The sequence below is a fragment of the Eretmochelys imbricata genome, chromosome 7 (genome assembly GCF_965152235.1).
Source record: "Eretmochelys imbricata isolate rEreImb1 chromosome 7, rEreImb1.hap1, whole genome shotgun sequence".
NCBI lineage: Eukaryota > Metazoa > Chordata > Testudines > Cheloniidae > Eretmochelys > Eretmochelys imbricata.
This window is the reverse complement of record NC_135578.1, coordinates 37,682,902-37,709,683: the sequence shown is the minus strand read 5'-3', so window position 1 is coordinate 37,709,683 and position 26,782 is coordinate 37,682,902. Positions and strand designations below refer to the sequence as shown.

The window sequence follows — 26,782 nt, the reverse complement described above, 5'->3', positions numbered from 1 at the left end:
GTGGGCTGTAGCTCATGAAAGCTTATGCTCAAATAAATGTTAGTCTCTAAGGTGCCACAAGTACTCCTTTTCTTCTTGCCTATCTGATAAGCGAATCAAAGTTCACAGTATTTTAACTGAACTCTGTGCAGAAGCATATGTAAAGTGGGTCTCCACAGAAGGAAGCAGTTGTATAGAAAATGTCACTGGATGAGATTTTTGTTTGGTTTTATCCGCAAGTTATTTCTCTGAAAAAAGCAACCGGTCAATAAATACTGTTCCAACAGACACCGGCCAGCTTGCGCCAGCCCTCTAGGTGTTACTGCAACAGCGCTGAGCCTCAGCCACGTCACACGTGGGCGGGTGGACATGAGGAGAGGCGTTACCCGACCGAGCCGCTTCGTCTTTCCTACCCAAACGCTGGTCTGGTCGCAGCCAGGTTCTGTGGGAGCGGGGCAGAAGGGGGGCGAGGGATTTGGGGTTGCCCCAGGGCCCGCCCCGCCGTGAGATGGGGTGATAAGGCCCCTTCCCCCAAACTGTGGGGCGGACCGACGAAGGCTCCTCCTCACCCCCCACATTTGGCAGCGCCCGGCCCACTGGGCGCGGCCCCTTTGTAATTTGGGGGTGGTCTCTCGGCCTGCCTTTCAGCTTCCTCCGTTCCCAGAGCCAGTCAAGTGCGCATGCGCGGAAGCTAGCGTTAACTACTTCCAAGCTCGCTCCGCCACTTGTGCGCGCGAGAAGAAACGGGGGCCTGAGAGAGGCTGGGCTTAAGTCTAAGAGGTCGCGTGGCTCCCTCGCGCCGCTAGTCGGTTTGTTTTGCGACGTCGTCGCTGTTTTACGGCCCCGTGGTTGTTATGGTAACGGAAGGGCGCCTAGTCTAGAAGAACAGGCTGTTGTGGCGTTGGGGAGCCCGTGACACGGCTCAGCCTCAGCCACCGCCATAGGGGGGCCGGCGAGAGTCACTCCGCGCCTCAGAGTAGGTGTATGGCCTGCACGCATGGCGTACACAGGGCTAGAACATCAGGCCTCGAGCCTCCCTTGGTGGCGCCCAGCACCTCCGCTGTGCCCCGCTCTGTGGAGAGGAGACCCCTGCCACGACCGCCTGATGATGCCTGTATGCGCAGTATGGTGATGCTGCTGATGTCCCAGTGTAACAGTGGCTGGACCTTGCACTGACATGGCCTGTCCCCTCTGCGTTCGTTATTTGCGTGCTGCCGTAAACATACCCTGTGATAAGTAGGGAAAGGCAGTGCCTGATTCCCAGAGCCTGGCACAGGGTGGTACTATGCAAAGAAGATGTTAAAAGGCTGGGGGGAGAGGACACATCTGGTCTGGTTGTGATTTTACATCTACTTTGCACGGGCCTAAGTTAGACAGGGTGCCCAATAGTAGAGAATAAGGCAGTGTGTGTTACAAATGTTATCTAGCTGGTTATTTGGTTTACTGGTCTCCCACAGGAAGAACAGAGCACTTTTTAAAAAAGGTTTGGCTATGCCTTCCCATCTTTTTGGTTATGTGTGCTATATTGTTGATTGGTTTGTGGCAGTAGGCATGTCTTTAATAATAACAGTCAACATAGAAATGCCCTCCCTGTTACCTTGTCTACACTATTGAGATGTAGACAACCGCCTCTGATTTGCCACCAGTGACACCACTGTTGATTGTCCATTTGTCAAATTTTTGAAGAGTACTATTGTGCTATTTCCTATACCACTACTTATGCATGGAAGGAGCTTTTCTGGTTTAAAAAAAAAAAAAAATCTCCAAAGCACCACATTGTTCTTTTTAAAAAGCTCTTTAAAATCCTTTCACCCCTGTCATGATGCCTACAAAACACTTAACAATAGTTAAGCAGCATGCTGGGACTGGTGCTCATTGTAACTGTTTCAGAGTAGCAGGTGTGTTAGTCTGTATCTGCAAAAAGAAAAGGAGTACTTGTTTGTTAGTCTCTAAGGTGCCACAAGTACTCCTTTTCATTGTAATTGTCTTACTGTTACCTTGTGCTACCCTGTCTGTCGTATCCACCTGTTGTATCTCCTCTTAAACTTAGATTGTAAACTCTTTTCAATAGGGACTGGTTCTTTGCTGTATGTTTGTACAATGGATAGCACAATGGGACCTAGCCTTTAGGTCCAGCTGCAATACAGAAAATGAGAATAACTTGTTAAAGAAATAATTCTTGGTGTATCGTGTAGTGATTAGAGAATGGGAGTTGGGAGACCTGGGTTTTATTGCTGATTTGCAATGCCAAAAATGATGTCCAGGTAAGTAAAATAAACCAGCTTCTAAAATATTAAAAATGTCTCTCTCTGCTCTTTGTCTTTACCCTATCATTGTATAGGGAAAATTACTATTGGGAAATGGCAGAAACAGTTTTCCATGCCCCAAGAAGGAAAAGAAGAGTGTTTGAGTCATATGATTCGCCATTCCCTATTCCTGCCTCCCAGGAAGACATCTGTGGGAAGGATTTCAAGATATACCAGGCTGAAGTTATTAACAACAATGTAATTGTGAGGAACCCCGAAGACATAGAACAGCTGTATAGCAAGGTGACATTCGATGGTTGAATTCTCTATGTTCAATGCATGCTATTCGTGGTATCGCTAACGCTCTCCGTACACAACGTTCTCTAGCGTAGTTTGATCTGTGTTCCATATGAAATTTATAAGCGTTTTATTCCTAACCTGAAAAAAAAAAAAATTTTTAGAGCAAAATGGTAATACAGCATCAGAAGTCATAAAACTAGCAATAAAGATAATTCTTTATTCCTAATGCCCAATGATAAGGTCAATAATAAGGTAATAGAATAATAAGGTCAATAGGATTTATAGTAATTGAATATCATTCAAGGACTTTCCTGTTCTTGGAACCTCACTTAGTCATCAGTATAAAAATAATATATTCTAAAAATTATAAATAGCATCTTGATTAAAAAACTATTAAAGTTTTATGCTTATGCAAATGTTTAGGATTAATAAAGAAAACATTTATTTAATCTCAACTCTATGTGCCTAATATTGGATTAATTGTTAGACGTTAAATAACAAACCTTAGATCAGTCAGGAAACTTAAGCTGGCGTAGAATGCAGCGGCATGGCCATTACATGGCCGCACATATCACTGGTACTCCATGATATGCTGTGAATACCTTTTGGCTTCTGAATTGAATTTAAGGTGCTGGGTTTGATGCATAAAGCCGCAAATCATTTGGCACCTCACTACTTGAAAGATTGCCTCTATCCTTGTGTCATAATACCACAGATGAAATTGGCAGTGGCACTCAAGCTGACTACCTCTCAATTTAAAAGAGAGGGCGCTGGTGGTAGTGCATTCTCTGTGAGGGGACACTAAGCTTTGCAACAGATTTTTCACTCCTGTTTTGAAATAGCCCATATCTATTGACCTTCGCAGCATACTGCAAGACGTTTACATGGGCTGCTGCAGAGGTGGGCCTTTGAGAGAATTCACATGTTTTGGGGTGCGTGAGTTTGGTGGTTGATCTAATGGTGTTTTTGTAATTTATGATAGGGGCATCTAGATCTTTGGATAGATACTCCTTTCTATTTTCTGTATCAATAATTCTGATCAGCTTTTTTTTCCCTGCACCTGCAGGGCTATTTTGGAAAAGGTATCCTTTCGAGAAGCAGACCAGAATACAATATTTCAGACCCTTTATTGGTTGCTAAGTGGCAAGGTAAATCATACTACTTTCCACTCTCTTGACAGTTTTAGTAATATCCACTTGGTTTGTCCTAATTATTAATTGCAGATCCATGCATGTAGATCGTTGCATTGCCAAAACACTTGTAAATAACATTTTCTCTTTTAATGCAGATGTCAAGATAAACATGCCCATACTCTCATCAAAAAAGTAAGTGCAACTTTCCTGCTTCATCCTAAGTTTGTACAGTAACAGTCCATTCTGCTTCATGTTTTAGCCCAATGGTTCCCAAACTGGCTTGTAAAAAGGCTGATTCACATAGTTTTGTTTCTCTTCCTTGTTTCCAGTTCCTAAATCCTATTGAAGACAGATAAAATATTAGATAACATTCCTAGCATTGTTTTTTCCATGTAGCTATTGGGAGTTTTGCTTGAGTACGCAGTGCGGGTTAGAGCCAAGAGTGTATTCACTATAATATGAGCAACTGATTCATGATTATGTGAATGTAGAAGGAAACCTTTACACTTCTGCAACAAAAAAAGGGGGACTATTCTGGGGCTGTTTTTAATAGTTTTCCTATTTGCTTATTAGGCTCATTCAGAGGGGGCAGAAACAGTCTTTAACACTTAATACAATTGTAATGTTTTACATAAAATTTTAATCTGACATAGCATGATCTTTTTCCTGAGTTTGCCTGCATGATGACTTCAGATTTAGTATTTTTGTTTATTATGCAAGAAATAAGTTATGGAATTGGTGGGGGTTTTTTGTTTTAAATTCAACCAACTAGTTTAAGAAACAACCAGTGGGGGGCATAAATTAGTTGCTGTATTGTTTTTCATACCCACAGGATTACAAAATGTAGTCTTTTTTTTATAATAACCATTTCAATTTAAAGTAAACACATGTCAAATGCTTCTTTCACCCACCTCCTAATATCAGATGTATGCTACTGCAGAAATGCATCATAATTACACTACCACAAAATACATTAATAAATGGTATTAACCACTTCAGGTGTCAGTAGCAATAGTAAAAAGAAAAGGAGTACTTGTGGTACCTTAGAGACTAACAAATTTATTTGAGATTAACCTTTCATGAGCTACAGCTCACTTCATCGGATGCATTCAGTGGAAAATACAGTGGGGACATTTATATACACAGAGAACGTGAAACAATGGGTGTTACCATACACACTGTAACGAGAGTGATCAGGTAAGGTGAGCTATTACCAGCAGGAGAGTGTGTGTGTGTGTGTGTGGGGGGGAAACGGGACGGGATGGGGACCTTTTGTAGTGATAATCAAGGTGGGCCATTTCCAGCAGTTGACAAGAATGTCTGAGGAACAGTTGCTGGGGGTGGGGAGGAATAAACATGGTGAAATAGTGACATCCACATTATTGCAGGATATACAGCATGCTTCAAAGCATTTTATTCATCTGACTAAAATGCTGTGTACTGTAAGTACTATTGTATGGTTATCCAGTAGAGTACAATAAAAGTTCGTCTATTTTATTCGGTGATGAAAGATATGGAACCAGAGCCGTCCCTTGGGTAGGGCAAATTGGGGCGACTGCTCTGGGCCCCGTGGGCCGGTGCAATGGCCGGTGTGATCGGTCCTGGAAGAGACGAATCCATCACTTCCGCCCTAGGGGCCCCCCACTCCAGGCCCTGCATTTTAGGGTGTCGCACAGGCCAGTGCAACTGGCCAGCGCGGTCACTCCCAGAAGAGATGAATCCATCACTTCCACCCCAGGCCCCACACCCATGTAGGGACAGCGCTGTATGAAACCATCTTATATAATATTACTGTCATATTATATATGCTGATCAAAATTTTTAACCGTTTAAAACCAGTCTGTAGTAAATAGCCCTGGATGATTCAGGGCTTTCCTTTTGAAGAGAGGGATTTGAATTTCATGTTCATCTGCATAACTTGTTTTGGTTTTAATTGTTCTTACAGTGCTTTTGTTTTCTACTTAATTGCCATCTCTAAAATTTCAGTTGGGGAGGTAAAGTATTTTATTACTACTACTACTACTACTACTACTCACACTGTTAGTTTTAAAACTGTGTAGCTGACTATAATTGTCTTTATAATAACAGTTTGGGACTTTTGTCTTAAATTAGGTATCAGAATAATCTCCTATAGAAATAACATTTGTCAGTTTAAAAATTCCACTTCTCTCTGAAAATTCTATGCCTACTATTACAAGTAAGAACTAAAATTATGATGATTGAAAAAGATTAAAATTTATTTTTAACAACCCTTAGTTTCACTATTTCCCCTAAATAGGCAGTCACTTTCTTCCTGCTTGTGTGCATCTCTTACATAGCAACAGCAAGAGAGAAAAAGTGTTAAAAATAAGAAACTGTGATTGTATAGTCACATAATTGGCAGAGAGACACACGTCTCTCATTTTGATAAATGCAAAGTGATGCACCTTGGAAAACATAATCCCAACTATACGTATAAAATGATGCGGTCTAAATTAGCTGTTACCACTCAAGAAAGAGATCTTGGAGTCATTGTAGCTAGTTCTCTGAAAACATCCACTTAATGTGCAGCGGCATTCAAAGTGAACAGAATGTTGGGCATCATTAAGAAAGGGATAGATAATAAGACAGAAAATATCATATTGCCTCTATATAAATCCATGGTACACCCACATCTTGAATACTGCGTGCAGATGTGGTCACCCCATCTCAAAAAAGATATATTGGAAAAGGTTCAGAAAAGGGCAACAAAAATTATTAGCGGTATGGAACAGTTTCCATATGAGGAGAGAGTAATAAGATTGGGACTTTTCAGCTTGGAAAAGATAACTAAGGGGGAGGGGGGATATGATAGAGGTCTATAAAATCATGACTGGTGTGGAGAAAGTAAACAAGGAAGTGTTGTTTACTCCTTCTCATAACACAAGAATTAGGGGTCACCAAATGAAATTAATGGGCAGCAGGTTTAAAACAAACAAAAGGAAGTATTTGTTCACACAATGCACAGTCAACCTGTGGAACTCCTTGTTAGAGGATGTTGTGAAGGCCAAGACTATAATAGGGTCCAAAAAAGAACTAGATAAATTAATGGAGGATAGGTCCATCAATGGCTATTAGCCAGGATGGGCAGCGATGGTGTGCCTAGCCTCTGTTTGCCGGAGGCTGAGAATGAGCGACAGGGAATGGATCACTTTATGATTATCTGTTCATTCCCTCTGGCGCACTGGCATTGGCCACTATCAGAAGACAGGATACTGAGTTAGATGGACCTTTGCTCTGACCCTGTGTGGCCATTCTTATGTAGTGCCTGAAATTACTTCAAACCATAAAAAAAACAAAAAACTCTAGATTTCAAGTTGATGATGTCTTTTTAGTTTGGGTTTATCTTAAAGATTAGTAAGCATTTTTTTTATATTTAGGAATTATAGTCCCATGTTCACTTTTTTACCCTAGACCTTCAATTTGAACTTGAGCTGGTATCTTTGATCAAGATATTCGTAAATTTCAAATAGTTGTCTTTAACTAATGGCTGGCTGGCCTGTTAAAAGGAAAAAAGAAGCAGAAATTCTACCCCTGTGGCTGCCAAATAGCTGCAGTTGGAGTTCTCTCCCTACAGCTAAATTTTTTGTTGTTGTTGTTGGAGGTGTCAAATAGAGAGAGAAGGGTAGCATAAAGCCCCTCCTTGGCAGCTATACTGAATCGCCTTACCTGTAACGGGTTAAGTAGTTCAAATAACCTAGTTGGCACCTGACCAGAAGGACCAATGAGGAAAGAAGATGCTTTCCAATCTTGGGCGGGGGAAGGTTTTGTTTGTTCTCTTTGTTGTTCCCCTCTACGGACGGCAGGAGAAACCAAGCAGGTACAACATCTCCTGAAAATATACCTGGAATAATCCATCTAAATTCATAGAAATTGTAAGTAGGGCAAGGAAATGCTTTAGATTATCTTCTGTTTTAGCTTGTGAATTTTCCTTTGCTACAGAGGTGGTTTTATTCCTGTTTTTGTAACTGTGAAGCTGAGCCCAGTGGGGAATCCTATGTGTTTCAGATCTTTTTATTACCCTGTAAAGTTACCTTCCATCCTGATTTTGCAGGTGTGATTCTTTTATTTTTTTTTTCCTTTCTAAATAAAGTTCTTCTTTTAAGAACCTGGTAGATTTCAGGGTCTCATAGTCAAAGGGTCTGGTCTGTGCTCACATTGCTAAGGCAGTTGGTTGGTAGTTTATTCTCAAGCCTCCCCAGGAAAGGGGGTGAATGGGCTTGGGGGGGATATTTTTGGGGAATAGGGATTCCAAGTGACCCTTCCCTGAATTTTCGTGTAAATCACTTGGTGGCAGCAATACCGTCCAAGGGCAAGGAAAAGAATTTTTAACTTAAGCTGGTAGAATATAAGCTTTGGATAGTTGGCTGGGCGAGTTACAGCATTTAGCTTACGGTAGTCCACGCAAAAACGTATTTCCCCATCTGGTTTGGGAACTAGAACCACTGGAGATGCCCATGCACTTTCAGAGGGGCGGATTACACCCATCTGTAACATATCCTGGATCTCCCGTTCTATAGCAGTTTTAGCTTGAGGAGACACCCGGTAAGGTTGGACTCTAATTGGGTGAGCATTTCCTGTGTCAATGGAGTGGTATGCCCGTTCAGTCAGTCCTGGGGTGGCTGAGAACGTTGGTGCGTAGCTAGTGCACAGCTCCTTGATCTGCTGTCGCTGCATACGCCCAAGGGTCATGGAGAGGTTCACCTCTTCCACACCACCAGCACATTTCCCTTCGTAGTAGGCACCTTCAGGCCACTCAGCGTCGTCTCCTTCCTGGGCTGTAAACTGACAAACCTTTAATTCTCTGGAATAAAAGAGCTTTAGAGAATTAATATGGTACACCTTAGGCTTTCGGTTGGAGGTGGGGAATGCTATGAGATAATTAACAGCTCCCAGGCGCTCCTGGACCGTGAATGGCCCTTCCCATGATGCTTCCATTTTATGGGCCTGGAGCGCCTTTAAGACCATGACCTGGTCTCCTACTTTGAAGGAACACTCTCTGGCATGTTTATCATACCAGGCTTTTTGCTCTTTTTGAGCATCCTGTAAGTTTTCTCTAGCAAGGGCTAAAGAGGTTCGGAGGGTGTTTTGTAGGTTGGTTACAAAGTCCAGAATGTTAGTTCCTGGAGAAGGTGTAAATCCCTCCCATTGCTGCTTCACCAACTGCAATGGCCCCTTAACCTCACGGCCATATACAAGTTCAAATGGGGAAAACCCTAAACTGGGGTGTGGTACAGCTCTGTAGGCAAAGAGCAACTGCTGTAACACTAGGTCCCAATCATTGGAGTGCTCATTTATGAATTTACTTATCATGGCCCCCAAAGTTCCATTAAACTTTTCCACCAGGCCATTTGTTTGGTGGTGGTAAGGAGTGGCAACCAAGTGATTTACCCCATGAGCTTCCCAAAGGTTTTCCATAGTTCCTGCCAGGAAATTAGTCCCTGCATCTGTGAGGATGTCGGAGGGCCAACCTACCCTGGCAAAAATGTCTGCTAGTGCCTGGCACACACTTTTAGCCCTGGTGTTGCTTAGAGCTACTGCTTCTGGCCATCAGGTGGCAAAATCCATGAAAGTCAGTATGTACTGCTTTCCTCTGGGTGTCTTTTTCGGAAAAGGACCCAGAATATCCACAGCTACTCGCTGAAATGGAACTTCAATGATGGGGAGTGGCTGGAGAGGGGCTTTGACCTGGTCTTGGGGTTTTCCCACTCTTTGGCACACCTCACAAGACTGGACATAGGTAGAAACATCCTTGCCGATTCCCTCCCAGTGGAATGACCCCCCCAAACGGTCTTTGGTCCTGTTCACCCCAGCATGGCCAGTAGGGTGATTATGGGCTAAGCTCAAGAGCTTGGCCCGGTATTTAGTTGGAACTACCAACTGTCTCTGAGGATGCCAGTCTTCCTCGTGTCCCCCAGAAAGAGTTTCCTTGTATAAAAGTCCTCTTTCTACAACAAACCTGGATCGATTAGAAGAGCTGAGAGGCGGTGGGTTGCTCCGTGCCGCCGTCCAAGCTCTCTGGAGGCTTTCATCTGCTTCCTGTTCGGTCTGGATCTGTTCCCTTGATGTTGGAGACATCAGTTCCTCATGGGATTGTGGACCTAGGCTTGGTCCCTCTGGAAGCGATATAGGGGATGGAGCTGTTTCTGTTGACTGTGAACCGCTCTCCGCTGGTGCATTATGTTGGGATTCAGGCTCCGGCTGAGCCTCTTCTGTAGGGTTATCGGCTACTGCCAGTTCAGGTTTGGTGGGGCCCTCTGGTGTTGAGGTTGCAAGTACTGGATTCAGTGCTGACACTGGGTCTGGTGTTGGTTGTTCGGCTGGTTCCGGTTCTGGGACTGGTTCCGTCTGGGTCTCTGGGACTGGATCCACTACTGCTGTTGCAGACATTGGCCTGGGGTCCGGGTCCATCACCTCTGACCAGGTCCTGATAGAAGTTTCCAGAACAGAGCTAGGCCTCACGGCTTGTTTAGCCTGGCTGCGGGTGACCATTCCCACCCTCTTGGCCTGCTTCACATGATTGGCCAAGTCTTCCCCCAACAGCATGGGGATGGGATAATCATCATAGACTGCAAAAGTCCACATTCCTGACCAGCCCTTGTACTGGACAGGCAACTTGGCTGTAGGCAAATTGAAAGAGTTGGACTTGAAGGGTTGAATCGTCACTTGGATCTCTGGGTTGATTAAATTTGGGGTCCACTAAGGAAGCATGGATAGCTGACACTTGTGCTCCGGTGTCCCTCCATGCGGTGACCTTCTTCCCGCCCACACTCAGTTTCCCTCCGCTCCAAGGGTATCTGGGCCTGCGGACCTCTGGTGTGATTCTGGTGCAATGAACTGTAATCTGTTGGGGTTCTTGGGGCAGTTTGCCTTTACATGCCCCAGCTTGTTACATTTAAAACATCGTCCAGCTGACGGGTCACTGGGGCGAGGTGGGTTGCTGGAGAATGGGGTGGTGGGACAATAAGGGGTCTGGAGGGTTCTTTGGGGGGTAGGTGGGGCCGTGGGCAGCCCCCGGTAATAGGGTGTGGTCTGGGGTTGTCCCTTCTGGTCTCTGCTCCAACTGCGACCAGTTTTCTTCTTCTCTGCCACCTCCACCCATCTGGCTCCAATCTCTCCTGCCTCGATTACAGTTTTGGGTTTCCCATCTAGGATGTATCTTTCTATTTCCTCAGGAACACCCTCTAAGAATTGTTCCATTTGCATTAGGAAGGGCAAATTTACTGGAGATTCAACACTTGCTCCTGATATCCAGGCATCCCAATGTTTCACAATGTGGTAGGCATGTCGGGTAAATGACATGTCTGGTTTCCACCTTAGGGCTCTGAACCTCTGACGAGACTGCTCGGGTGTTATCCCCATTCTGACTCTCGCCTTGGATTTAAACAGTTCATACTTGTTCATGTGTTCTTTAGGCATTTCAGCTGCCATCTCAGCTAATGGTCCACTGAGCTGCAGCCTCAGCTCTACCATGTATTGGTCAGTAGAGATGTTGTACCCAACCTTTCGAAGTTTTCTAGGAAGGCCTCAGTATCATTGCCTGCTTTGTAGGTGGGGAACTTTCTGGGATGGGAAGTGGTACTTGGAGAAGGATTACTAGGGTTTGTTGGGATATTCTGCTGAGCCTTTATCTTCTCCATCTCCTCCACATACTTCCTCTCTTTTTCCTTCTCCTCCAGTTCTTTGTCCCTTGCTTCCATAGCTCTCCTGTGAGCAGCCGCTTGGTGGTGTTCTGCCTCTCTCGCTGCCTCCCTTTCTTGTTCCTTCTTCAGCCGCATGAGTTCTATCTGTCATTCATGTTCCCTTTGTCTTTCCGCAGCCTGAAATCTGGCTAATTCCAGCTTGTGTCGAGCCGTGGATTTTGTCATTCTAACCTCTCTGTTTTAACTAACTTTACACCCAAGGTTTAGAAATAAACAAAACTTGTCTGTAAAATTTTGCTGTGCTGGAATAGAATACCTATTGTCTGATAGTGATTGTCAGCCTACAGAAAAAGACAATTCCCTTGTCTCTGCTCTGGGCCCAAATCAAAGCAAAAAACCTCCAACTACTTGGAAACCTGCTTACCAGCAGCCCAACGGAATAAAAAAAAAATTTCCTTTTCAAACCTGTGCTCCTTGTAAAACAAAAAAATCAAAATCCTAAAAAAAAACAAACCCCTGCCACTTTTGTCTCCAAGCAAATGGGTAGAACACCCCCCTCCCTATCTACTTTTTTGGGGGGGGAACCCTCTGGGTCGGAAGACTGTGAATTTCCCTGCAGGAGTTAAGTACCCTGCCTCCAGGCAAAGAAAACCTGCAATTCACAAAGATAATCCCCTTTTGTCTCAGCTCTGGCTCCAAAGCAGAGAGAAAACAAGCTGGTTTTACAGCAGCTCCAAAGGAAAAAAAAATTCCTTTTTAAAATCTGTATTTCTAGTTCAAAAAATCTCAACTGGATCTCAAAATGATTTCAGGTTAATCCCACCACTATGCCACCATGTCAAGGTTCCTCCCCCACTCTGAACTCTAGGGTACAGATGTGGGGACCTGCATGAAAAACCTCCTAAGCTTATCTTTAGCAGCTTAGGTCAAAACTTCCCCAAGGTACAAAATATTCCACCCTTTGTCCTTGGATTGGCCGCTACCACCACCAAACTAATACTGGTTACTGGGGAAGAGCTGTTTGGACGCGTCTTTCCCCCCAAAATACTTCCCAAAACCTTGCACCCCACTTCCTGGACAAGGTTTGGTAAAAAGCCTCACCAATTTGCATAGGTGACCACAGACCCAAACCCTTGGATCTGAGAACAATGAAAAAGCATTCAGTTTTCTTACAAGAAGACTTTTAATAAAAATAGAGGTAAATAGAAATAAAGAAATCCCCCCTGTAAAATCAGGATGGTAGATACCTTACAGGGTAATTAGATTCAAAACATAGAGAACCCCTCTAGGCAAAACCTTAAGTTACAAAAAAGATACACAGACAGAAATAGTTATTCTATTCAGCACAGTTCTTTTCTCAGCCATTTAAAGAAATCATAATCTAACATGTACCTAGCTAGATTACTTACTAAAAGTTCTAAGACTCCATTCCTGGTCTATCCCCGGCCAAGACAGAATATAGACAGACACACCGACCCTTTGTTTCTCTCCCTCCTCCCAGCTTTTGAAAGTATCTTGTCTCCTCATTGGTCATTTTGGTCAGGTGCCAGCGAGGTTACCTTTAGCTTCTTAACCCTTTACAGGTGAGAGGAGCTTTCCCCTGGCCAGGAGGGATTTCAAAGGGGTTTACCCTTCCCTTTATATTTATGACAGATGTCATAATCCTACCAGTTTTTCATTTGCGGTAGTGTCTTCCATGATAGACAAAACCTGAGTATCTAATGTAAGAAAGAAAGCAGAAATTTTTTATTTTGGGGGCATGGGAGTGGAACAGGGAGGCTTTCAGATCTTCTTTATACATCATAAAGGAGCAAAGAGAACATGTCCAGTTTTTTTTGCCACTTGCACTTTAAGACTTGCTATTTAGTAGACCTTCTTAAAGTACCTTAGAATTACCAAATGCCTGTGATTTTACAGTTTGAAATCTGAAGTATGCCACAGTCCTAGGAGATATAAATGTATAGAGTGAAAAACATTTCCTAAATGAGTTAAATACCTTGATGATCTTCCTTGTGTTCCCATCTCCTTAGAGCTGCAAAAAGAAGTAAAACAAAGTTGTGTTTTTTTTTTTTTTTTTAAATTTGGAAAGACCATTTCAGATGTTTATCATATTATTGTTGATGGCCTGTTCAAATTACATTTAAAGTTCATAGAATATCAGGGTTGGAAGGGACCTCAGGAGGTCATCTAGTCCAACCCCCTGCTCAAAGCAGGACCAATCCCCAATTTTTGCCCCCGATCCCTAAATGGCCCCATCAAAGATTGAACTCACAACCCTGGGTTTAGCAGGCCAATGCTCAAACCACTGAACTATCATTTACAAGACCGCTCTTCTTCAACTATAAACTATTTACAATAGTATCCCTTAATTTACTTTGGAATGACCTTTCCAAGGGCATTTCTGAATTAGTTGTGTCTAAATATATCCAAAGCACAGCACCCTCAGATACTGATGTTATTGATTTGAAACTGAAATTCTGCAAAGATCTGGAGCCTCTGTTTGTAGCTGAGAACTAGTTCTGGACATATTTTGACATTGGTCTTCAGTGTTCTATTGCTGGCTGTTTAAATCAGTATCCTTAATTTCTACTTTTAGCTTCTGGTATAACATATGAAAACTGTTTATATAAAGTCTTCACTGCAGTAGCTGATAATCATAAAGCCTGATCCTGAAGTCCTTTCACAGGCAATACTTCCTTTAATATTTGGTTGAGTGAGTACTGCAGAATTGGGCCTTTAAGCTTTATAGCATGGTTAGCTTTCATATAGCAGCCATTAGGAAGTGCCTGCTCTTCAGACTTCCTTTGTTCCGGATCCTCAGCTGATGTAAATCAGCTTGACTCCATTAAAGTAAGTGGACCTCCACTGGTTTACACCAGCTGAGGATTTGTCCGAAAATCTTGTGCCAGAGTCAGCCTGTTTCATTAACTTTTAGTGGATTTGAACCCACTGAGCTTGAAACACTGTTTAGTCTTTTCCTTTAAATAAATCCAGAATTTGAACTAATTCACCTTTTAAATCTTAGTCTAATTTTTTTTGTAGGCTTCATGTTTAGATAAGTTTGTGTTATTCAGCTGCTTGTTAAGAAGTTCAATCTGTTATTCACTCAATCCTCACTATAACATTCTCTTTGGGATCCCAGCATGTAGCTACAGGTAAATCTGTAATTATTTTTTAAATATGTAGTAAACTTAATGTTATGGCGATCTAGAGTTGTTTGTTTTCTACAGTATCACAGCACTATAGAATACCAAAGAGTCTTATAAATTGGTTACTCTCCGTTTTAACTAGTGTGTTGGATCAGTTTAAAAAACATCCCTCAGTTGATATATAAAACATATTTTAAATTAAAAAATGAATTATGGAAGCATTAACATTCATTTCTATATTGTATTGTTGATTTTAATTAGAGCTGTTGATCGCAGTTAACTCATGCGATTAACTAAAAAAAAATTAATTGCGATTAATCACACTGTTAAACAATAGAATGCCAATTGAAATATATTAAATATTTGTGGATGTTTTTTTTTCTACATTTCCAAATATATTTATTTCTATTACAACACAGAATACCAAGTGTACAGTGCTCACTTTATATTATTTTTATTACAAATATTTGCACTGTAAAATGATAAACAAGAGATAGTATTTTTCAATTCACCTCATACAAGTACTGAAGTGCAATCTCTTTATCGTGAAAGTGTAACTTAGAAATGTAGATTCTTTTGTGTTTTGTTTTTGAGTGCAGTTATGTAACAATGTAAAACTTTAGAGCCTAAAGTCTATTCAGTCCTACTTCTTGTTCAGCCAATCGTTAAGACAAACAAGTTTGTTTACATTTATGGGTGATACTGCTGCCACCTCCTTATTTACAATGTCACCTGAAAGTGAGAACAGGCGTTCGCGTGGCACTTTTGTATCTAGCTTTGCAAGGTATTTTCGTGCCACATATGCTAAACATTCATATGTCCCTTCATGCTTCAGCCACCATTCCAGAGGACATGCTTCCATGCTGATGATGCTCATTAAAAATGTGTTAATTAAATTTGTGACTGAACTCCTTGGGGGAGAATTGTATGTCTCCTGTTCTGTTCTACCTGCATTCTGCCATATATTTCATGTTCTAGCAGTCTTGGATGATGACCCAGGACATCTTTGTTTTAAGAACACGTTCACTGCAGATTTGACAAAACGGAAAGAAGGTACCAATCTGAGATTTCTAAAAATAGCTACAGCACTCGACCCAAGGTTTAAGAATCTGAAGTGCTGTCCAAAATCTGAGAGGGACGAGGTGTGGAGCATCCCTTCAGAAGTCTTAAAAGAGCAACACTCCAATGTGGAAACTACAGAACCCAAACCACCAAAAAAGAAAATCAACCTTCTGCTGGTGGCATCTGACTCAGATGATGGAAAATGAACGTTAGTCTGCTCTGCTTTGGATAGTTATCGAACAGAACCCATCAGCATGGACGTGTGTCCTCTGGAATGGTGATTGAAGCATGAAGGGATATATTAGTCTTTAGCACATCTGGCACGTAAATATCTTGCCACTCCGGTGTGATGGGTTGGATCACAGAAACCTCCTGGGGGCTAGCAACTGATATGCCAAGACTACTTCTGCCTCTGCTTTATTGCCCTGGCAGGTTGGGACTTCAGTGCCATGCCTGGTTTGAGCCAGACCCGCTAGCCTGCTGCAAACCCAGACCTGAACCACGTCCCCTAACAGCTGTAGGCTTAAACTGAAAGCAGCTTAAGAAGTGTTCCTGTAACGCTCAGATGCCCAACTCCCAGTGGGGTCCAAACCCCAAATAAATCCGTTTCACCCTGTATAAAGCTTATACAGGGTAAACTCATAAATTATTCGCCCTCTATAACACTGATAGAGAGATGCACAGCTGTTTTTCCCCCTCTTCCCCCCTCCCAGGTATTAATACATACTCTGGGTTAAATAATAAGTAAAAAGTGATTTTTATTAAATACAGAAAGTAGGATTTAAGTGGTTCCAAGTAGTAACAGACAGAACAAAGTGAATTACCAAGCAAAATAAAATAGACTTGCATGTTCTATGTCTAATACAGTAAGAAAACTGAATACAGATAAAACCTCACCCTCAGAGGTGTTCCAGTAAGCTTCCTTTTACAGACTAGTCTCCTTCTAGTTTGGGTCCAGCAATCACTCACATTCCCTGTATTTACTGTCCTTTGTTCCCGTTTCTTTCAGGTATCCTTGGGGGTGGAGAGGATATCTCGTGAGCCAGCTGAAGACAAAATGGAGGGGTCTCCCATGGGCTTAAATAGACTTTCTCTTGTGGGTGGAGACCCCCTCCTCTCTCCTATGCAAAGTCCAGCTCCAAGATGGAGTGTTGGAGTCACATGGGCAAACCACATGTCAATGCATGACTCAGTTTTTACAGGCAGCAGCTGTTGCCCACATGCTATCTTGACTGTCTCCAGGAAGACTTCTTATGTGGATTGGAGCCTTCCAAGTTCCATTGTTTAAGTGTTTCTTGATTGGGCACTTAATTTTCACATTCCTTTCTCAAGAAGCTGACCAAGTGCTTTACAAAGGCTACTTAAAAATCGAGCAAGTACACAGCCAATATTCATAACTTCAAATACAAAAATGATACATGCATACAAATAGGATGAATAGATTCAGTAGATCATAACTTTTACAAAGATATGTTACATGGCATATGTAGCATAAAACATATTCCAGTTATGTCATATATATACATTCATAAGCATATTTCCATAAAGCCTTATGGGGTGCACAGTCACATCCGGCTACAATAGTGCCATGTGAACGCCTGTTCTCATTTTCAGGTGACACTGTAAACAAGAAGGCGGCAGCATTATCTCCTGCACATTGTAACCAAACTTGTTTGTCTGAGCGATTGGCTGAATAAGAAGTAGGACTGAGTGGACTTGTAGGCTCTAAAGTTTTACATTGTTTTATTTTTAAATGCAGTTATTTTTTGGTACATAATTCTACATTTGTAAGTTCAATTTTCATGATTGCACTACAGTACTTGTATGAGATGAACTGAAAAATACTATTTTTTACAGTGCATATATTTATTTTTGATTACAAATATTAAGTGAACACTGTACACTTGGTATTCTGTGTTGTAATTGAAATCAATATATTTGAAAATGTAGAAAACATCCACAAATATTTAAATGGTATTCTATTATTGTTTAACCAAGTGATTAAGCATGATAATTTTTTAATTATGGGATTAATTGTGATTAATGGTTTTAATTGCTTGTCAGCCCTAGTTTTCATGTATTAGTTGAACAATACTCTGCCTTAGAATCTTCCACTTCTTGTTTTCCCATTATCCAGGTACCAGTGTCATCTAGAGTGGGCTAAAAGCCTAATGCAAGAACAAGGACTTGATGACTGCTCCGTTAACAAAATTCTTGAAAATTATACTAAGCCATTTGATCTGCCTTTTATGAAAGGGGAAGAAGAAGTTGCACAAAATGATGACTCTTACTGCAGAATGGCTGCAGAAATGGAAAATGTAGAAGATGGAATGAAACTTTCAAGAGATTTTGCCATAAATAATGGCGATTCAGCAGCATCAAATGTTAAATGTCATAACACGAATGTAGACTGCAAGAAAGCTTGTTTGGAAGGTGATTCAGCTTACGATGATCCATCGGCCAACTATGGCTCTGAGGAACGGTATACATTGAATACTAAAGCTATAGTTGAAGTACATTGCCAAAAACATGATGATTTTATTGTGCACTGTGGCTGCAAGGCCAAAGACTATATTAACCAAGTATTTCATGACTTCGCCAAAGGGAAAGAATATGCTTATGAGTATGTATTGGTACAGGAAGAAGAAAGCAAATTGTGTCATGAAGATGAAGCAGCAAATGATGAATCAAATGTAAGCCAAGCAAGTTTTTCTTTTTTCATGGGTAATTTATTTAATTTTACTAAATATAGTGTTCTTTTCACAGTTCAGTATTGTCAATTTGAATGTTCATCTATATAGTAGATTAATCACTAATAAATGTTTAATGAAAAGTTAAGGTGGAATCTAAGATGTTTGAAAAATGTCATTTGAATGCAACACACATTTCCTTTTTTTTTTTTTTTGTTGCTTCTTTATAACTTTATTTTTATACCTTTTCTTTTAGTTAATCAAAAGGGAAAAATTAGTATGCAGAAGAAATCCATTTAGGATTTTTGAATATTTGCAACTCAGTCTGGAGGAGGTATGTTTAAATATTGTGAAACTTCTTTTTCTTCTAACATCAGAACAAAGCACTGATCTGTTCAAAAAATACCTCTTTCTTAAAGAATGATCTGATTTTTAAAATCCAAAATGTTTGCACTGTTTTTGGTAAACTAATAATTTTAATGATCTGTAGATTACATGGAAATAGTGAAAGACATTGAAGGGTCCAGTTCTGTAGACTTTACACACATGAATAATTCCATTTATCTCAGAGAGGCTAGTCACATGAGTAAGGGCTGCAGGAATGGACCTATAATTTTCACATAAATCCTGTATCTACTCTTTCTTCCAAAAATATCTATAAACACTGCTTTAATTAGAATACAGTGTTTGCATATGCTGCTCTCCTGTGAGTAAAATTCCGATAATGCTGGTTTATCTTTAAAGTCACAATGACATACTTCAAAGGTGATTCTCTGGGAATGCCTCTCTTTTGGTGGCTTTCAAACTTCTTTTATGTGATAATTCTAGAGTTTGTTGTAACATGTAAATCTTAACTACAGGTCTCCATGTGATACAGACAGTGTATTTTAACTTACTCTTTTTATGTTTTTAGGCATTTTTCTTGGTCTATGCTCTAGGATGTTTGAGTATTTATTATAATGAGGTAAGATGTTACATTTGGTTATCTGCGACTTTTGCTCTGAAAGATGCAAAATACTATTGACTTGGATCTAGATCACTGTCTCAAACTTCCAACTACTATGACAGAATCACATGCTGCTAATCTCAAAGGCAGCAACTACCAACTACAGGGGTTTGGAAATTTTCTCCTTAGTTGTGTTTCTATTTGTGTAGATATAAGAATATTTGTGCAATGCTTTTTATTTAGCAACAAAGTACAGATAAAAAGATACCTTCTGTAGAAGAAAGGTTGTGTGTTGAGTAGGTGGGAGAAATACAAGAGAAAAGGGGGATGTGGAAAGAAGTATGTAGAGGAATGCCCTCCCTTTCATGAAAAAGTTTTCAGTTTGAATTGTAACCACTGTCTTTCATAACAAACAATAGCTTTTATTTTTCTTTATGTATATCATCGGTGTAGGGTTCTCGCTCTCGAGTCCTGAGCTACCAACATGAGACCTAGCAGAATTCTGCTAACTCAAAGGTTGTTTGTGGTGGTGGTGGTGGTGTTTGTGGTTTGGTATTGATTGGTAAACCCCTATTGAAGCAGACGTCTGTTGCAGACAATGGACTCCCATAGTGCTAGTATCTCAAGTGTAGTCTTTTTGCATTGGGATTAGGATATTTGGTACTTGAATGGAATATTCTACTAAAGACACTGTTTTATGTGAAACGTTTCCTGGGTATTTCCCTGTAAGTAAGAGCAGTAGGTTGTAATATTAGTGTAATAATACTAATGCCTTTGGTTATGATTTTTAGGAACCTTTAACTATTTTGAAGCTATGGGAAGTTTTTAGTGAAGTGCAACCTAATTTTAGAACTACGTACATGGCATATCACTACTTCCGAAGTAAGGGATGGGTCCCCAAAGTAGGACTGAAGTATGGAACCGATCTCTGTGAGTAGTTTTCCTTTCAAAAATGGAATAGCTTTCAACTAAATCTTTAATGGCCAGTGCACTGCTTAAACTTGACATTGGAGCTGTACAAGCAGAGCAGATCTCCACAGCTCCTGTGAGGAAGATGACTCTCCACGCTGGTTAGGCTATAGGCTAGCAGATAAGGCATTAATGCAGGCAGAGGCTATGGTTTGCTCCTGTGTGGATTCATTGGTACCAAAACAGGCTGTAAGTGACATGGAGGGCCTGTAGCTTTGGCCTGTTGGCTTGATATTAGCTGTGGAACTGCACACCTCATGAACCAATTCATCTCATGAACCAATCCACCCACTCTGCAGAGAAGCCCAAGTGGAGTTAATGAGTGTTTGGAGTAGTGTGCTTTCTCTGTTCTCACAGCTTGATCCAATTTGTGTTGAATTCTATGAAAATCTTTCCACCAAATTCAGTGGGAGTTGGATTAGAGCATAAAGTGAAGTTATTTTTGTTTTGTTAAGATTTCTTCCCAAATGGACATATTCAGTAGTGTCCATACTTCTGTAGTAAATAGCTTAAGAATTGTTAAGTAATAATTTCTTGATTAGTTTTGTAGATTGAAATGAGTGATAGTATAATTTTATCCTCTAATAGAAAATTGTAAAATGATGGCAAACCATGAAGAAAAGCATGTCTGTATAACATAGCAGAATGCTTCTTTTCATTCAGATGAAACTACTATAAGACTCTCAAGGAACGTTTTTGTGTGCGCACTGGGAGTTAACACACAATCGTTATGGTATAGAAGTTGTGCCTGAATACAATTTCTTCACTGTCCACTAAAATACCATTATAATAGGTGAAATGTTGATGATATTGGTTGCCTACATGAGTTTATTTGAGCTTGTTCTTCGGCAGTTTACTTTCTGGTGTGAATTTTGTTTCCTGTCCACTTTATACAGCACCGGCTTTTGACATGTGCCATGCAATTACTGGATCAGCTGGAGCTTGTTGAAAGGGTTCAGCCTTGCTCCTCTGATTCTGCAATAGTTTATGTAATGAGTATGATTGTTAGTTATTTATAAGGATTCTGATACTGAGATCCAAAATTGGGAATTCATGTTTCTCTGGCTAATACGGTATTTCTTTGTTGTTGCAGTGCTATATCGAAAAGGTCCCCCCTTTTACCATGCAAGGTTTGGCATTCACTTTATATTCTGACTATAAAACACTTACTCTGCATTTGACTAGTGTGATTTAACTTCTATTTTTGTTTCAAATGAATGAATACAATTTTCTCTCTTCCCCCACCCCCTTTTTAGTGGGATATTTTTCTCCTAATTAAAAGTATGATTTTCCTGCCTTGTACCTTCTACATCCAAAACAAATTTTTCTAACCAGAAAGGTTAACCATGCATGATAAGCAAATATTTTGAATCAACATGTCATTTTACTAGAAGCACAAAACGAAGTTTGAGAGTAAGTTCATATACAGATATTTAAGAATATAATTGAAGACCTCAGAATGCCTCCCTGGCCTTTCTAGATGTCATATGTGCTGATTGGAATTAGAGAAATAATCTGATTTTTTGTAATACTGTCTCTTTTGTATTATGGATGATTTAGGTAATTTTGGGGGTAACCTAGGAAAAAAGCCCATAAGTCATAAGTGATCTCCATTCCTCTGCCAATCAAATTTAGTTATGGGGTGTGAATGAAAGATGGCCGCTCTCAAGAGAACACTGTTGAAAGAAGAGTAGCAGGATGGTGGGGTGAGGTAGGAGCAGTGGGGAGAGGAACTATCATTCACTGCATCCACCATTTACCTTCTCCATCAGTGCTTAATTTGTAATGAAAGAGGTAACGGGGCTCAAGCAATTAGGTGCCAGGGCACAAGCAAATTTTTACTTTCATAACTGACGTGGCAAGCCCAGAGGTGCCAGTGCTATGAAGCTCCAAGCCTAGAGGTGCCAGGCTCAGCCCTGGCAAGGCCTGGCACAAATTAAGTACTGCATTCACCACTTCCTCCTTGTCTAGTAGAAACTGATGCAGGTCTTATGGCTTGTCTGCAGCCTACAGGTTTGTTGTTTGGCTATGACAGTCACAATAGCCAAATATTCTCAGGCTGAAGTTTTTAAATTACAGGATTTTTAAGTGACCATAATTTTCTCTTTGCAAACTATTCTTTGGGTTTATTTTCCAGTTACTCGGTCATTGCTGAACTGGTTAATGATAACTTTGTAGGGTCACTGCGCAGACCGCTCAACTGGATGTCTTTGTCTGGCTTGAACAGAACAACAATGAATGTTTCTAAGGTAACAGCATAAGAGATTGATTCTGCATCTAGAAATAGTTTTAACTGGTAAATATAATAGTTTAGCTTGAAGATTTTTTGTGGAAAAGCAATACTGGACTTGGATCAGAATTTGGGTTCTGAGCATGATTGCTTCATATTTATGTTGGGGGGGCAGCACACTGTAGTGGTGTTTGAATACATCCTTTCCTGGCCAGTATTTGTAGCAATGTTGATGGGTTGTAAGGGATCCATATGCAGGTTTCCTTGGTTGGAGCAGGAGGGTCACATCTGTGCAGGCTCTTTGAAAGTTATGGGGGGAAAACAAAGGGGTGCAGAATGGGGAAGTCCTGGAGTGACATTCCTTTCCAACTCAGCACTTACAAACTTCCTTCCACCTCCACTCACCTGCCCAAATAGGAAAGTATTTTGGACATGCAAACTTCTAAAAGGTTACCAGTTCTGTATGACCTGTCTATATAGATAATTTTATTAAGATAATGTTGAAGTAAAAAGGAAAATGGTACAGAGTTTAAGCATAGAAGTTTCTGGTTATCAGGGAATAAGGTGCAGATTATCAAGGGGTGTGAAATTCGGTTTAGGAGCGGGTGGCGTAAGGAATACATAATCTGCAATCTCCCCGATTGGGGGTAAAAGTTTAATGGGTCAAAGTACAGGCATTGAGCTATGGGGGTATGTTGTCCATATAATGGCTATGTTCAGGTGTGGAATATAATGAGTGGATACGATGATGAGAATGGATCTACCTCATTTGGTGTGGGATTTAATGTTCAGTGAGTTTATGGTTCCAGTTCATATGGTCCAATGGAAAAAGTCTCTCTCAGTCCCTTCCCCATAGTTGATGCACGATGTCGTACCGGCTCACACCTCCTGGTACTGTCGGTGGCCGGTGATGTGTTCGATGTAGATGTCCCTGGACCACTGGATGGTGTCCGAGACCATGAGGCGCCACATGAGCCGTGCGTAGCGTCGACCAATCCCACAGGTCCACAGCACACGCTTGTTGCAGGAGTCCCAAGCGCCCAGGGCTCCAACGATCAGGGCATCCATCTGCACTTCGTAGCCCTTCGCTCTCAGGGTGTTGGCCAAGGGGGTGTATTTTTCCAGCTTACAAGCTCGGGATTCGCAGAAGGCCGGGGTCCTGTTCTTGAAGGAGACAGTGATGTCGACGAGGATGATTTTTTTCTGGGCCTCGTCGGTGACTACGTCAGGTTGCAACTGGCTGTCCGTACCGGGGATGGCGCAGTTCACGGCGACCTCCCCCAGGCACGGTGCGATGGCTTTCACTAAGCAGTTCTGGATGGCGTTGTGGCGCAGCTGCCAGGCTCTGGAGTGGGGCTTGCAGCTGCACAGGATGTGGGGCAGGGTCTCGTTGGAGTAGCCGCACTTCCTGCAACGCTTGTCTCAGTTCCCGTGGCGGATGGCTCCGTTGAGCGGGACGCAGTTGAGCCAGGCGTGGTGGATGAACCGCCAGTCGGTGAAACGGGTGAAGCTGTCCCCGGCGAGGAAGTGGTTGCTGGCGTCCCATTTGCTGGTCAGTTCGAAGGCTTTACCCTGGTCCGGTTTACGCTTCAGGGTTTCCATGTACAGTGAGTGGATGGCCGCCTTCAGGGTCCTCTCCAGCATGCCCCTGGCGCTCGGGGTGATGATGGTGTTGTCGTTGGACCTGATCTGCGGCACCAGGACTCCCAGTTCCTGGTGCTCCTAGCACCACTCCCAGCAGCAGCCGATGCGCTCCCCCAGGCGACGTGTGGCATTGCGAGCACGGGACCACAGTGAAGCGATGTCGCCACCGTCCCGTCCGAATTCGCCATCCAGGGACCGCTCAGGAAGCTGGCAGTGTCTTGGTTGGAGGGGGCTCTGCCGATCCGCTTCTTTGTTGTGTCATGGAGGGCATTTGCTGCAATGTTCCTTTACCATGGCGTCAGGACACGTCAGCAGGCAGAAGGCATGGGTGATCACCGCGATGTCACACAGGTCACCCATGCGGGGGACATTGGCACCGCCATGCCTGTGAGCGATATAGACCAGCTTGTTCCTGGCTCTCTCGGGAAAGAACAGCCACTTCTTCACCAGCTGCCGGACGATCCTGTCTGCCTTGTTGAGGGGTACCTTCGCCACAGCGGATCCACTTAGGACGAACGAGATGCGGGGGATCAGGAAGGTGTTCAGGACGTTTATCTTCTGCCACAGTGCTAGCAGGGAGGCGTCGATCTTGGCGGCATCCTGCAAGATCTCCTGGATGGTGTCCTCGGGTGTCTGCCAGACACGGAAACCCGTCGGCGTGCCAAGGTGCCGGTACGCCTGCCCCTCTGCCAGGGGGATGACGGGCTCGCCCTGGATCTGGAACCCTGTCGTCTACACCAAGTCCCTTTTGCTGCTGTCGATGTGGAGAGAGGTGCACTTCTTTGCATTGAAGCAGAACCCCATCCAATCAGCAGCTCAACTGGTGGCATCTAGCATACATTGGAGGTTCTCTGGGTCGTTCGCGGTCAGGACCAGGTCATCCGCGTAAGCCAGGACGCTCACCCTCTCACCGTGGAGGTTGAAGCCATCTGCACCATTGGAGATCGCTCGCAGCAACGGCTCCATGGCGAGGTTAGGGTATCCAGGTGTCACATGAGTGTTAATATCTGCCTCAAGGCAGATACACAAATGGGTGTGTTCTCTCCTCAGTATGTATATCTAGTTCCCATTAACAAATCTTATACAAGTGTATATACCTCTTAATTTGCCTAAGAGATGAGATCTGTTGTTCGAACTAAACACCTGAGATTCTAATTTAAAACGAGTTTCAAAAAATCAATAGAAGCTTGTACATTTGTCTCACATAAGGAATATTCATGTATTTGTCGACAGGAACTTATGTTATGCTACTTGATTAGACCGTGTGATATGACTGAGAAAGAAATGTCATCTCCAGACTGTCTAAAAAGAATTAAAGTTCAAGTAAGTTGTGCTCCGAATTATTTCTTCATCTTTGCTAGCTGAGCAATCCTTTGAGGCAGTTGAAGACTCTAGCTCCCTAACATAGCATCACACTTTAATTTTTGCTTTCTCTCTGGCATGTTTCAAATTCTGGAGAGCACAAGACCATGATGTTGAGCATCATAGATTCTGTTGCACCCCAGAGTTGGTAGAAATTCATTGGAGGGCAGGCCTAGCACAGAGGTAGCTGGTCCCAAAGTTTAATCTTTAAATGTAGGTTGGGGCATCAAGAATTGCTGCTACCGAGTTATGATTGGCATGACAGGAGGGAGGGGGGGAAGCTTTTTTTTTTATTATTTTTGCTCTTATAATAGTCCATGTTTCTCTTTCAGGAACTGATTGTAAATCGTTGGGTCTCCTCCCGAGAGCGCAGTGAACAAGATGAACTATAATAAGATGGACCAAGAAATCCAGTGTTAAAGGAGCAAATATTATAAGCAAATTAGGTTGAGAAAAATCTAATCTTTACATGGCTGAGTTGAGCCATATTCCTGTTTAAAATATTCTGAATGCATGTCTGAATGCTGTTTAAAATTGTACTGAACATGGAGTATGGTGTGTACTGTCAGAGAAGGTTGTACCGAAAAAACAAAATGGAGAACTGTATTTGTCCATGTGAAAAAAATTAAAGTAATCTCTTCCCAATCCAGCATACCTTTGTATTCCTATAGAACTTCTAAACTTGTTGCTAGCAAAACTAACTGCACTGCATTGATTGCTAACAGCATAATATGTAACAAATCCACACGCATCTAGGACTTCACACTGATCACTAGACTGCATGCTATGGCCATTTAGTGCCTCACAGCCACTACATAAACTCTTCTGTTCCTGCTCTGAAAGCACAAGCCTTTGCTGATTGAACTAAATCTTTGTTAGCAGCGTTACCAGGGAGACGAAGGATCGCCCACTAGTTTAGGATTTGGGAGACTAGGATTCAGGTCCCAGACTTCCTGTGTGATCTTAAGCATGTCATATAGTCTCACTGTGCCTCAGTAAAATGAGAATAAGAGGTGTTGTGGAGATAACTACAGTGAAGACTGAGACAGATACTATTTTAATAGGGCAGCCAAATAAGTACCTTATATAAACAGCATAGGGCCTATATGACATAAAGCAAGCAGTTCTGATTACGTCAAATAGAGGGAAGGGGAGAGAGATGATACCCAAGTTCGTTGGTATGGTTGGTAATCTAAAATCTAGTTTAACTTTGACTTAGGTTGAAATTTCTCAAAGCACAGCTGAAATTCCAATTATTGCTGTATTTAACATAAATAAAACTCTGAATGCTGGGCAGCTTGCTACTTTTATGCTTATCACTGTGATTTGGTATTAAAAGTATTCCATAATATGAAATGTCATGAAGGTAAGTTATCAAAAGTGTCCCCTTTGGTAGCACTGCAGGTGTCAT

The 26,782-nt window shown here is 42.0% G+C and overlaps 1 protein-coding gene across 8 annotated transcripts; it reads left to right on the top strand.

Annotated features, from left to right (window-relative positions):
* Window positions 1-369: 369 nt before the first annotated feature.
* Window positions 370-26,020, top strand: TSEN2 (tRNA splicing endonuclease subunit 2). Of its 8 annotated transcripts, none has more exons than XM_077821077.1 (12): window positions 370-418; window positions 2,321-2,528; window positions 3,592-3,673; window positions 3,814-3,850; window positions 17,668-18,223; window positions 18,477-18,554; window positions 19,134-19,184; window positions 19,958-20,096; window positions 21,229-21,265; window positions 22,273-22,384; window positions 25,243-25,332; window positions 25,704-26,020. In XM_077821077.1, the coding sequence occupies exons 2-12, from the start codon at window positions 2,340-2,342 to the stop codon at window positions 25,761-25,763; spliced, it is 1,431 nt and encodes a 476-aa protein (XP_077677203.1). In that variant the 5' UTR covers window positions 370-418; window positions 2,321-2,339; the 3' UTR covers window positions 25,764-26,020. The 8 variants fall into 8 exon arrangements, with proteins under 8 accessions (XP_077677203.1, XP_077677206.1, XP_077677202.1 ...); XM_077821080.1 differs by having other exon boundaries at window positions 387-402; XM_077821076.1 differs by lacking the exon at window positions 370-418 and adding an exon at window positions 458-788.
* Window positions 26,021-26,782: the final 762 nt, after the last annotated feature.

Bases quoted from the DNA above. Each gene is read 5' to 3' on its own strand.
- TSEN2 (XM_077821077.1), top strand. From the start codon at position 2,340: ATGGCAGAAACAGTTTTCCATGCCCCAAGAAGGAAAAGAAGAGTGTTT. The intron at 3,851-17,667 runs GTAAGTGCAACT...CCCATTATCCAG, and splicing joins CCCATACTCTCATCAAAAAA to GTACCAGTGTCATCTAGAGT. The intron at 21,266-22,272 runs GTTTGGCATTCA...TTTATTTTCCAG, and splicing joins CCCCCCTTTTACCATGCAAG to TTACTCGGTCATTGCTGAAC.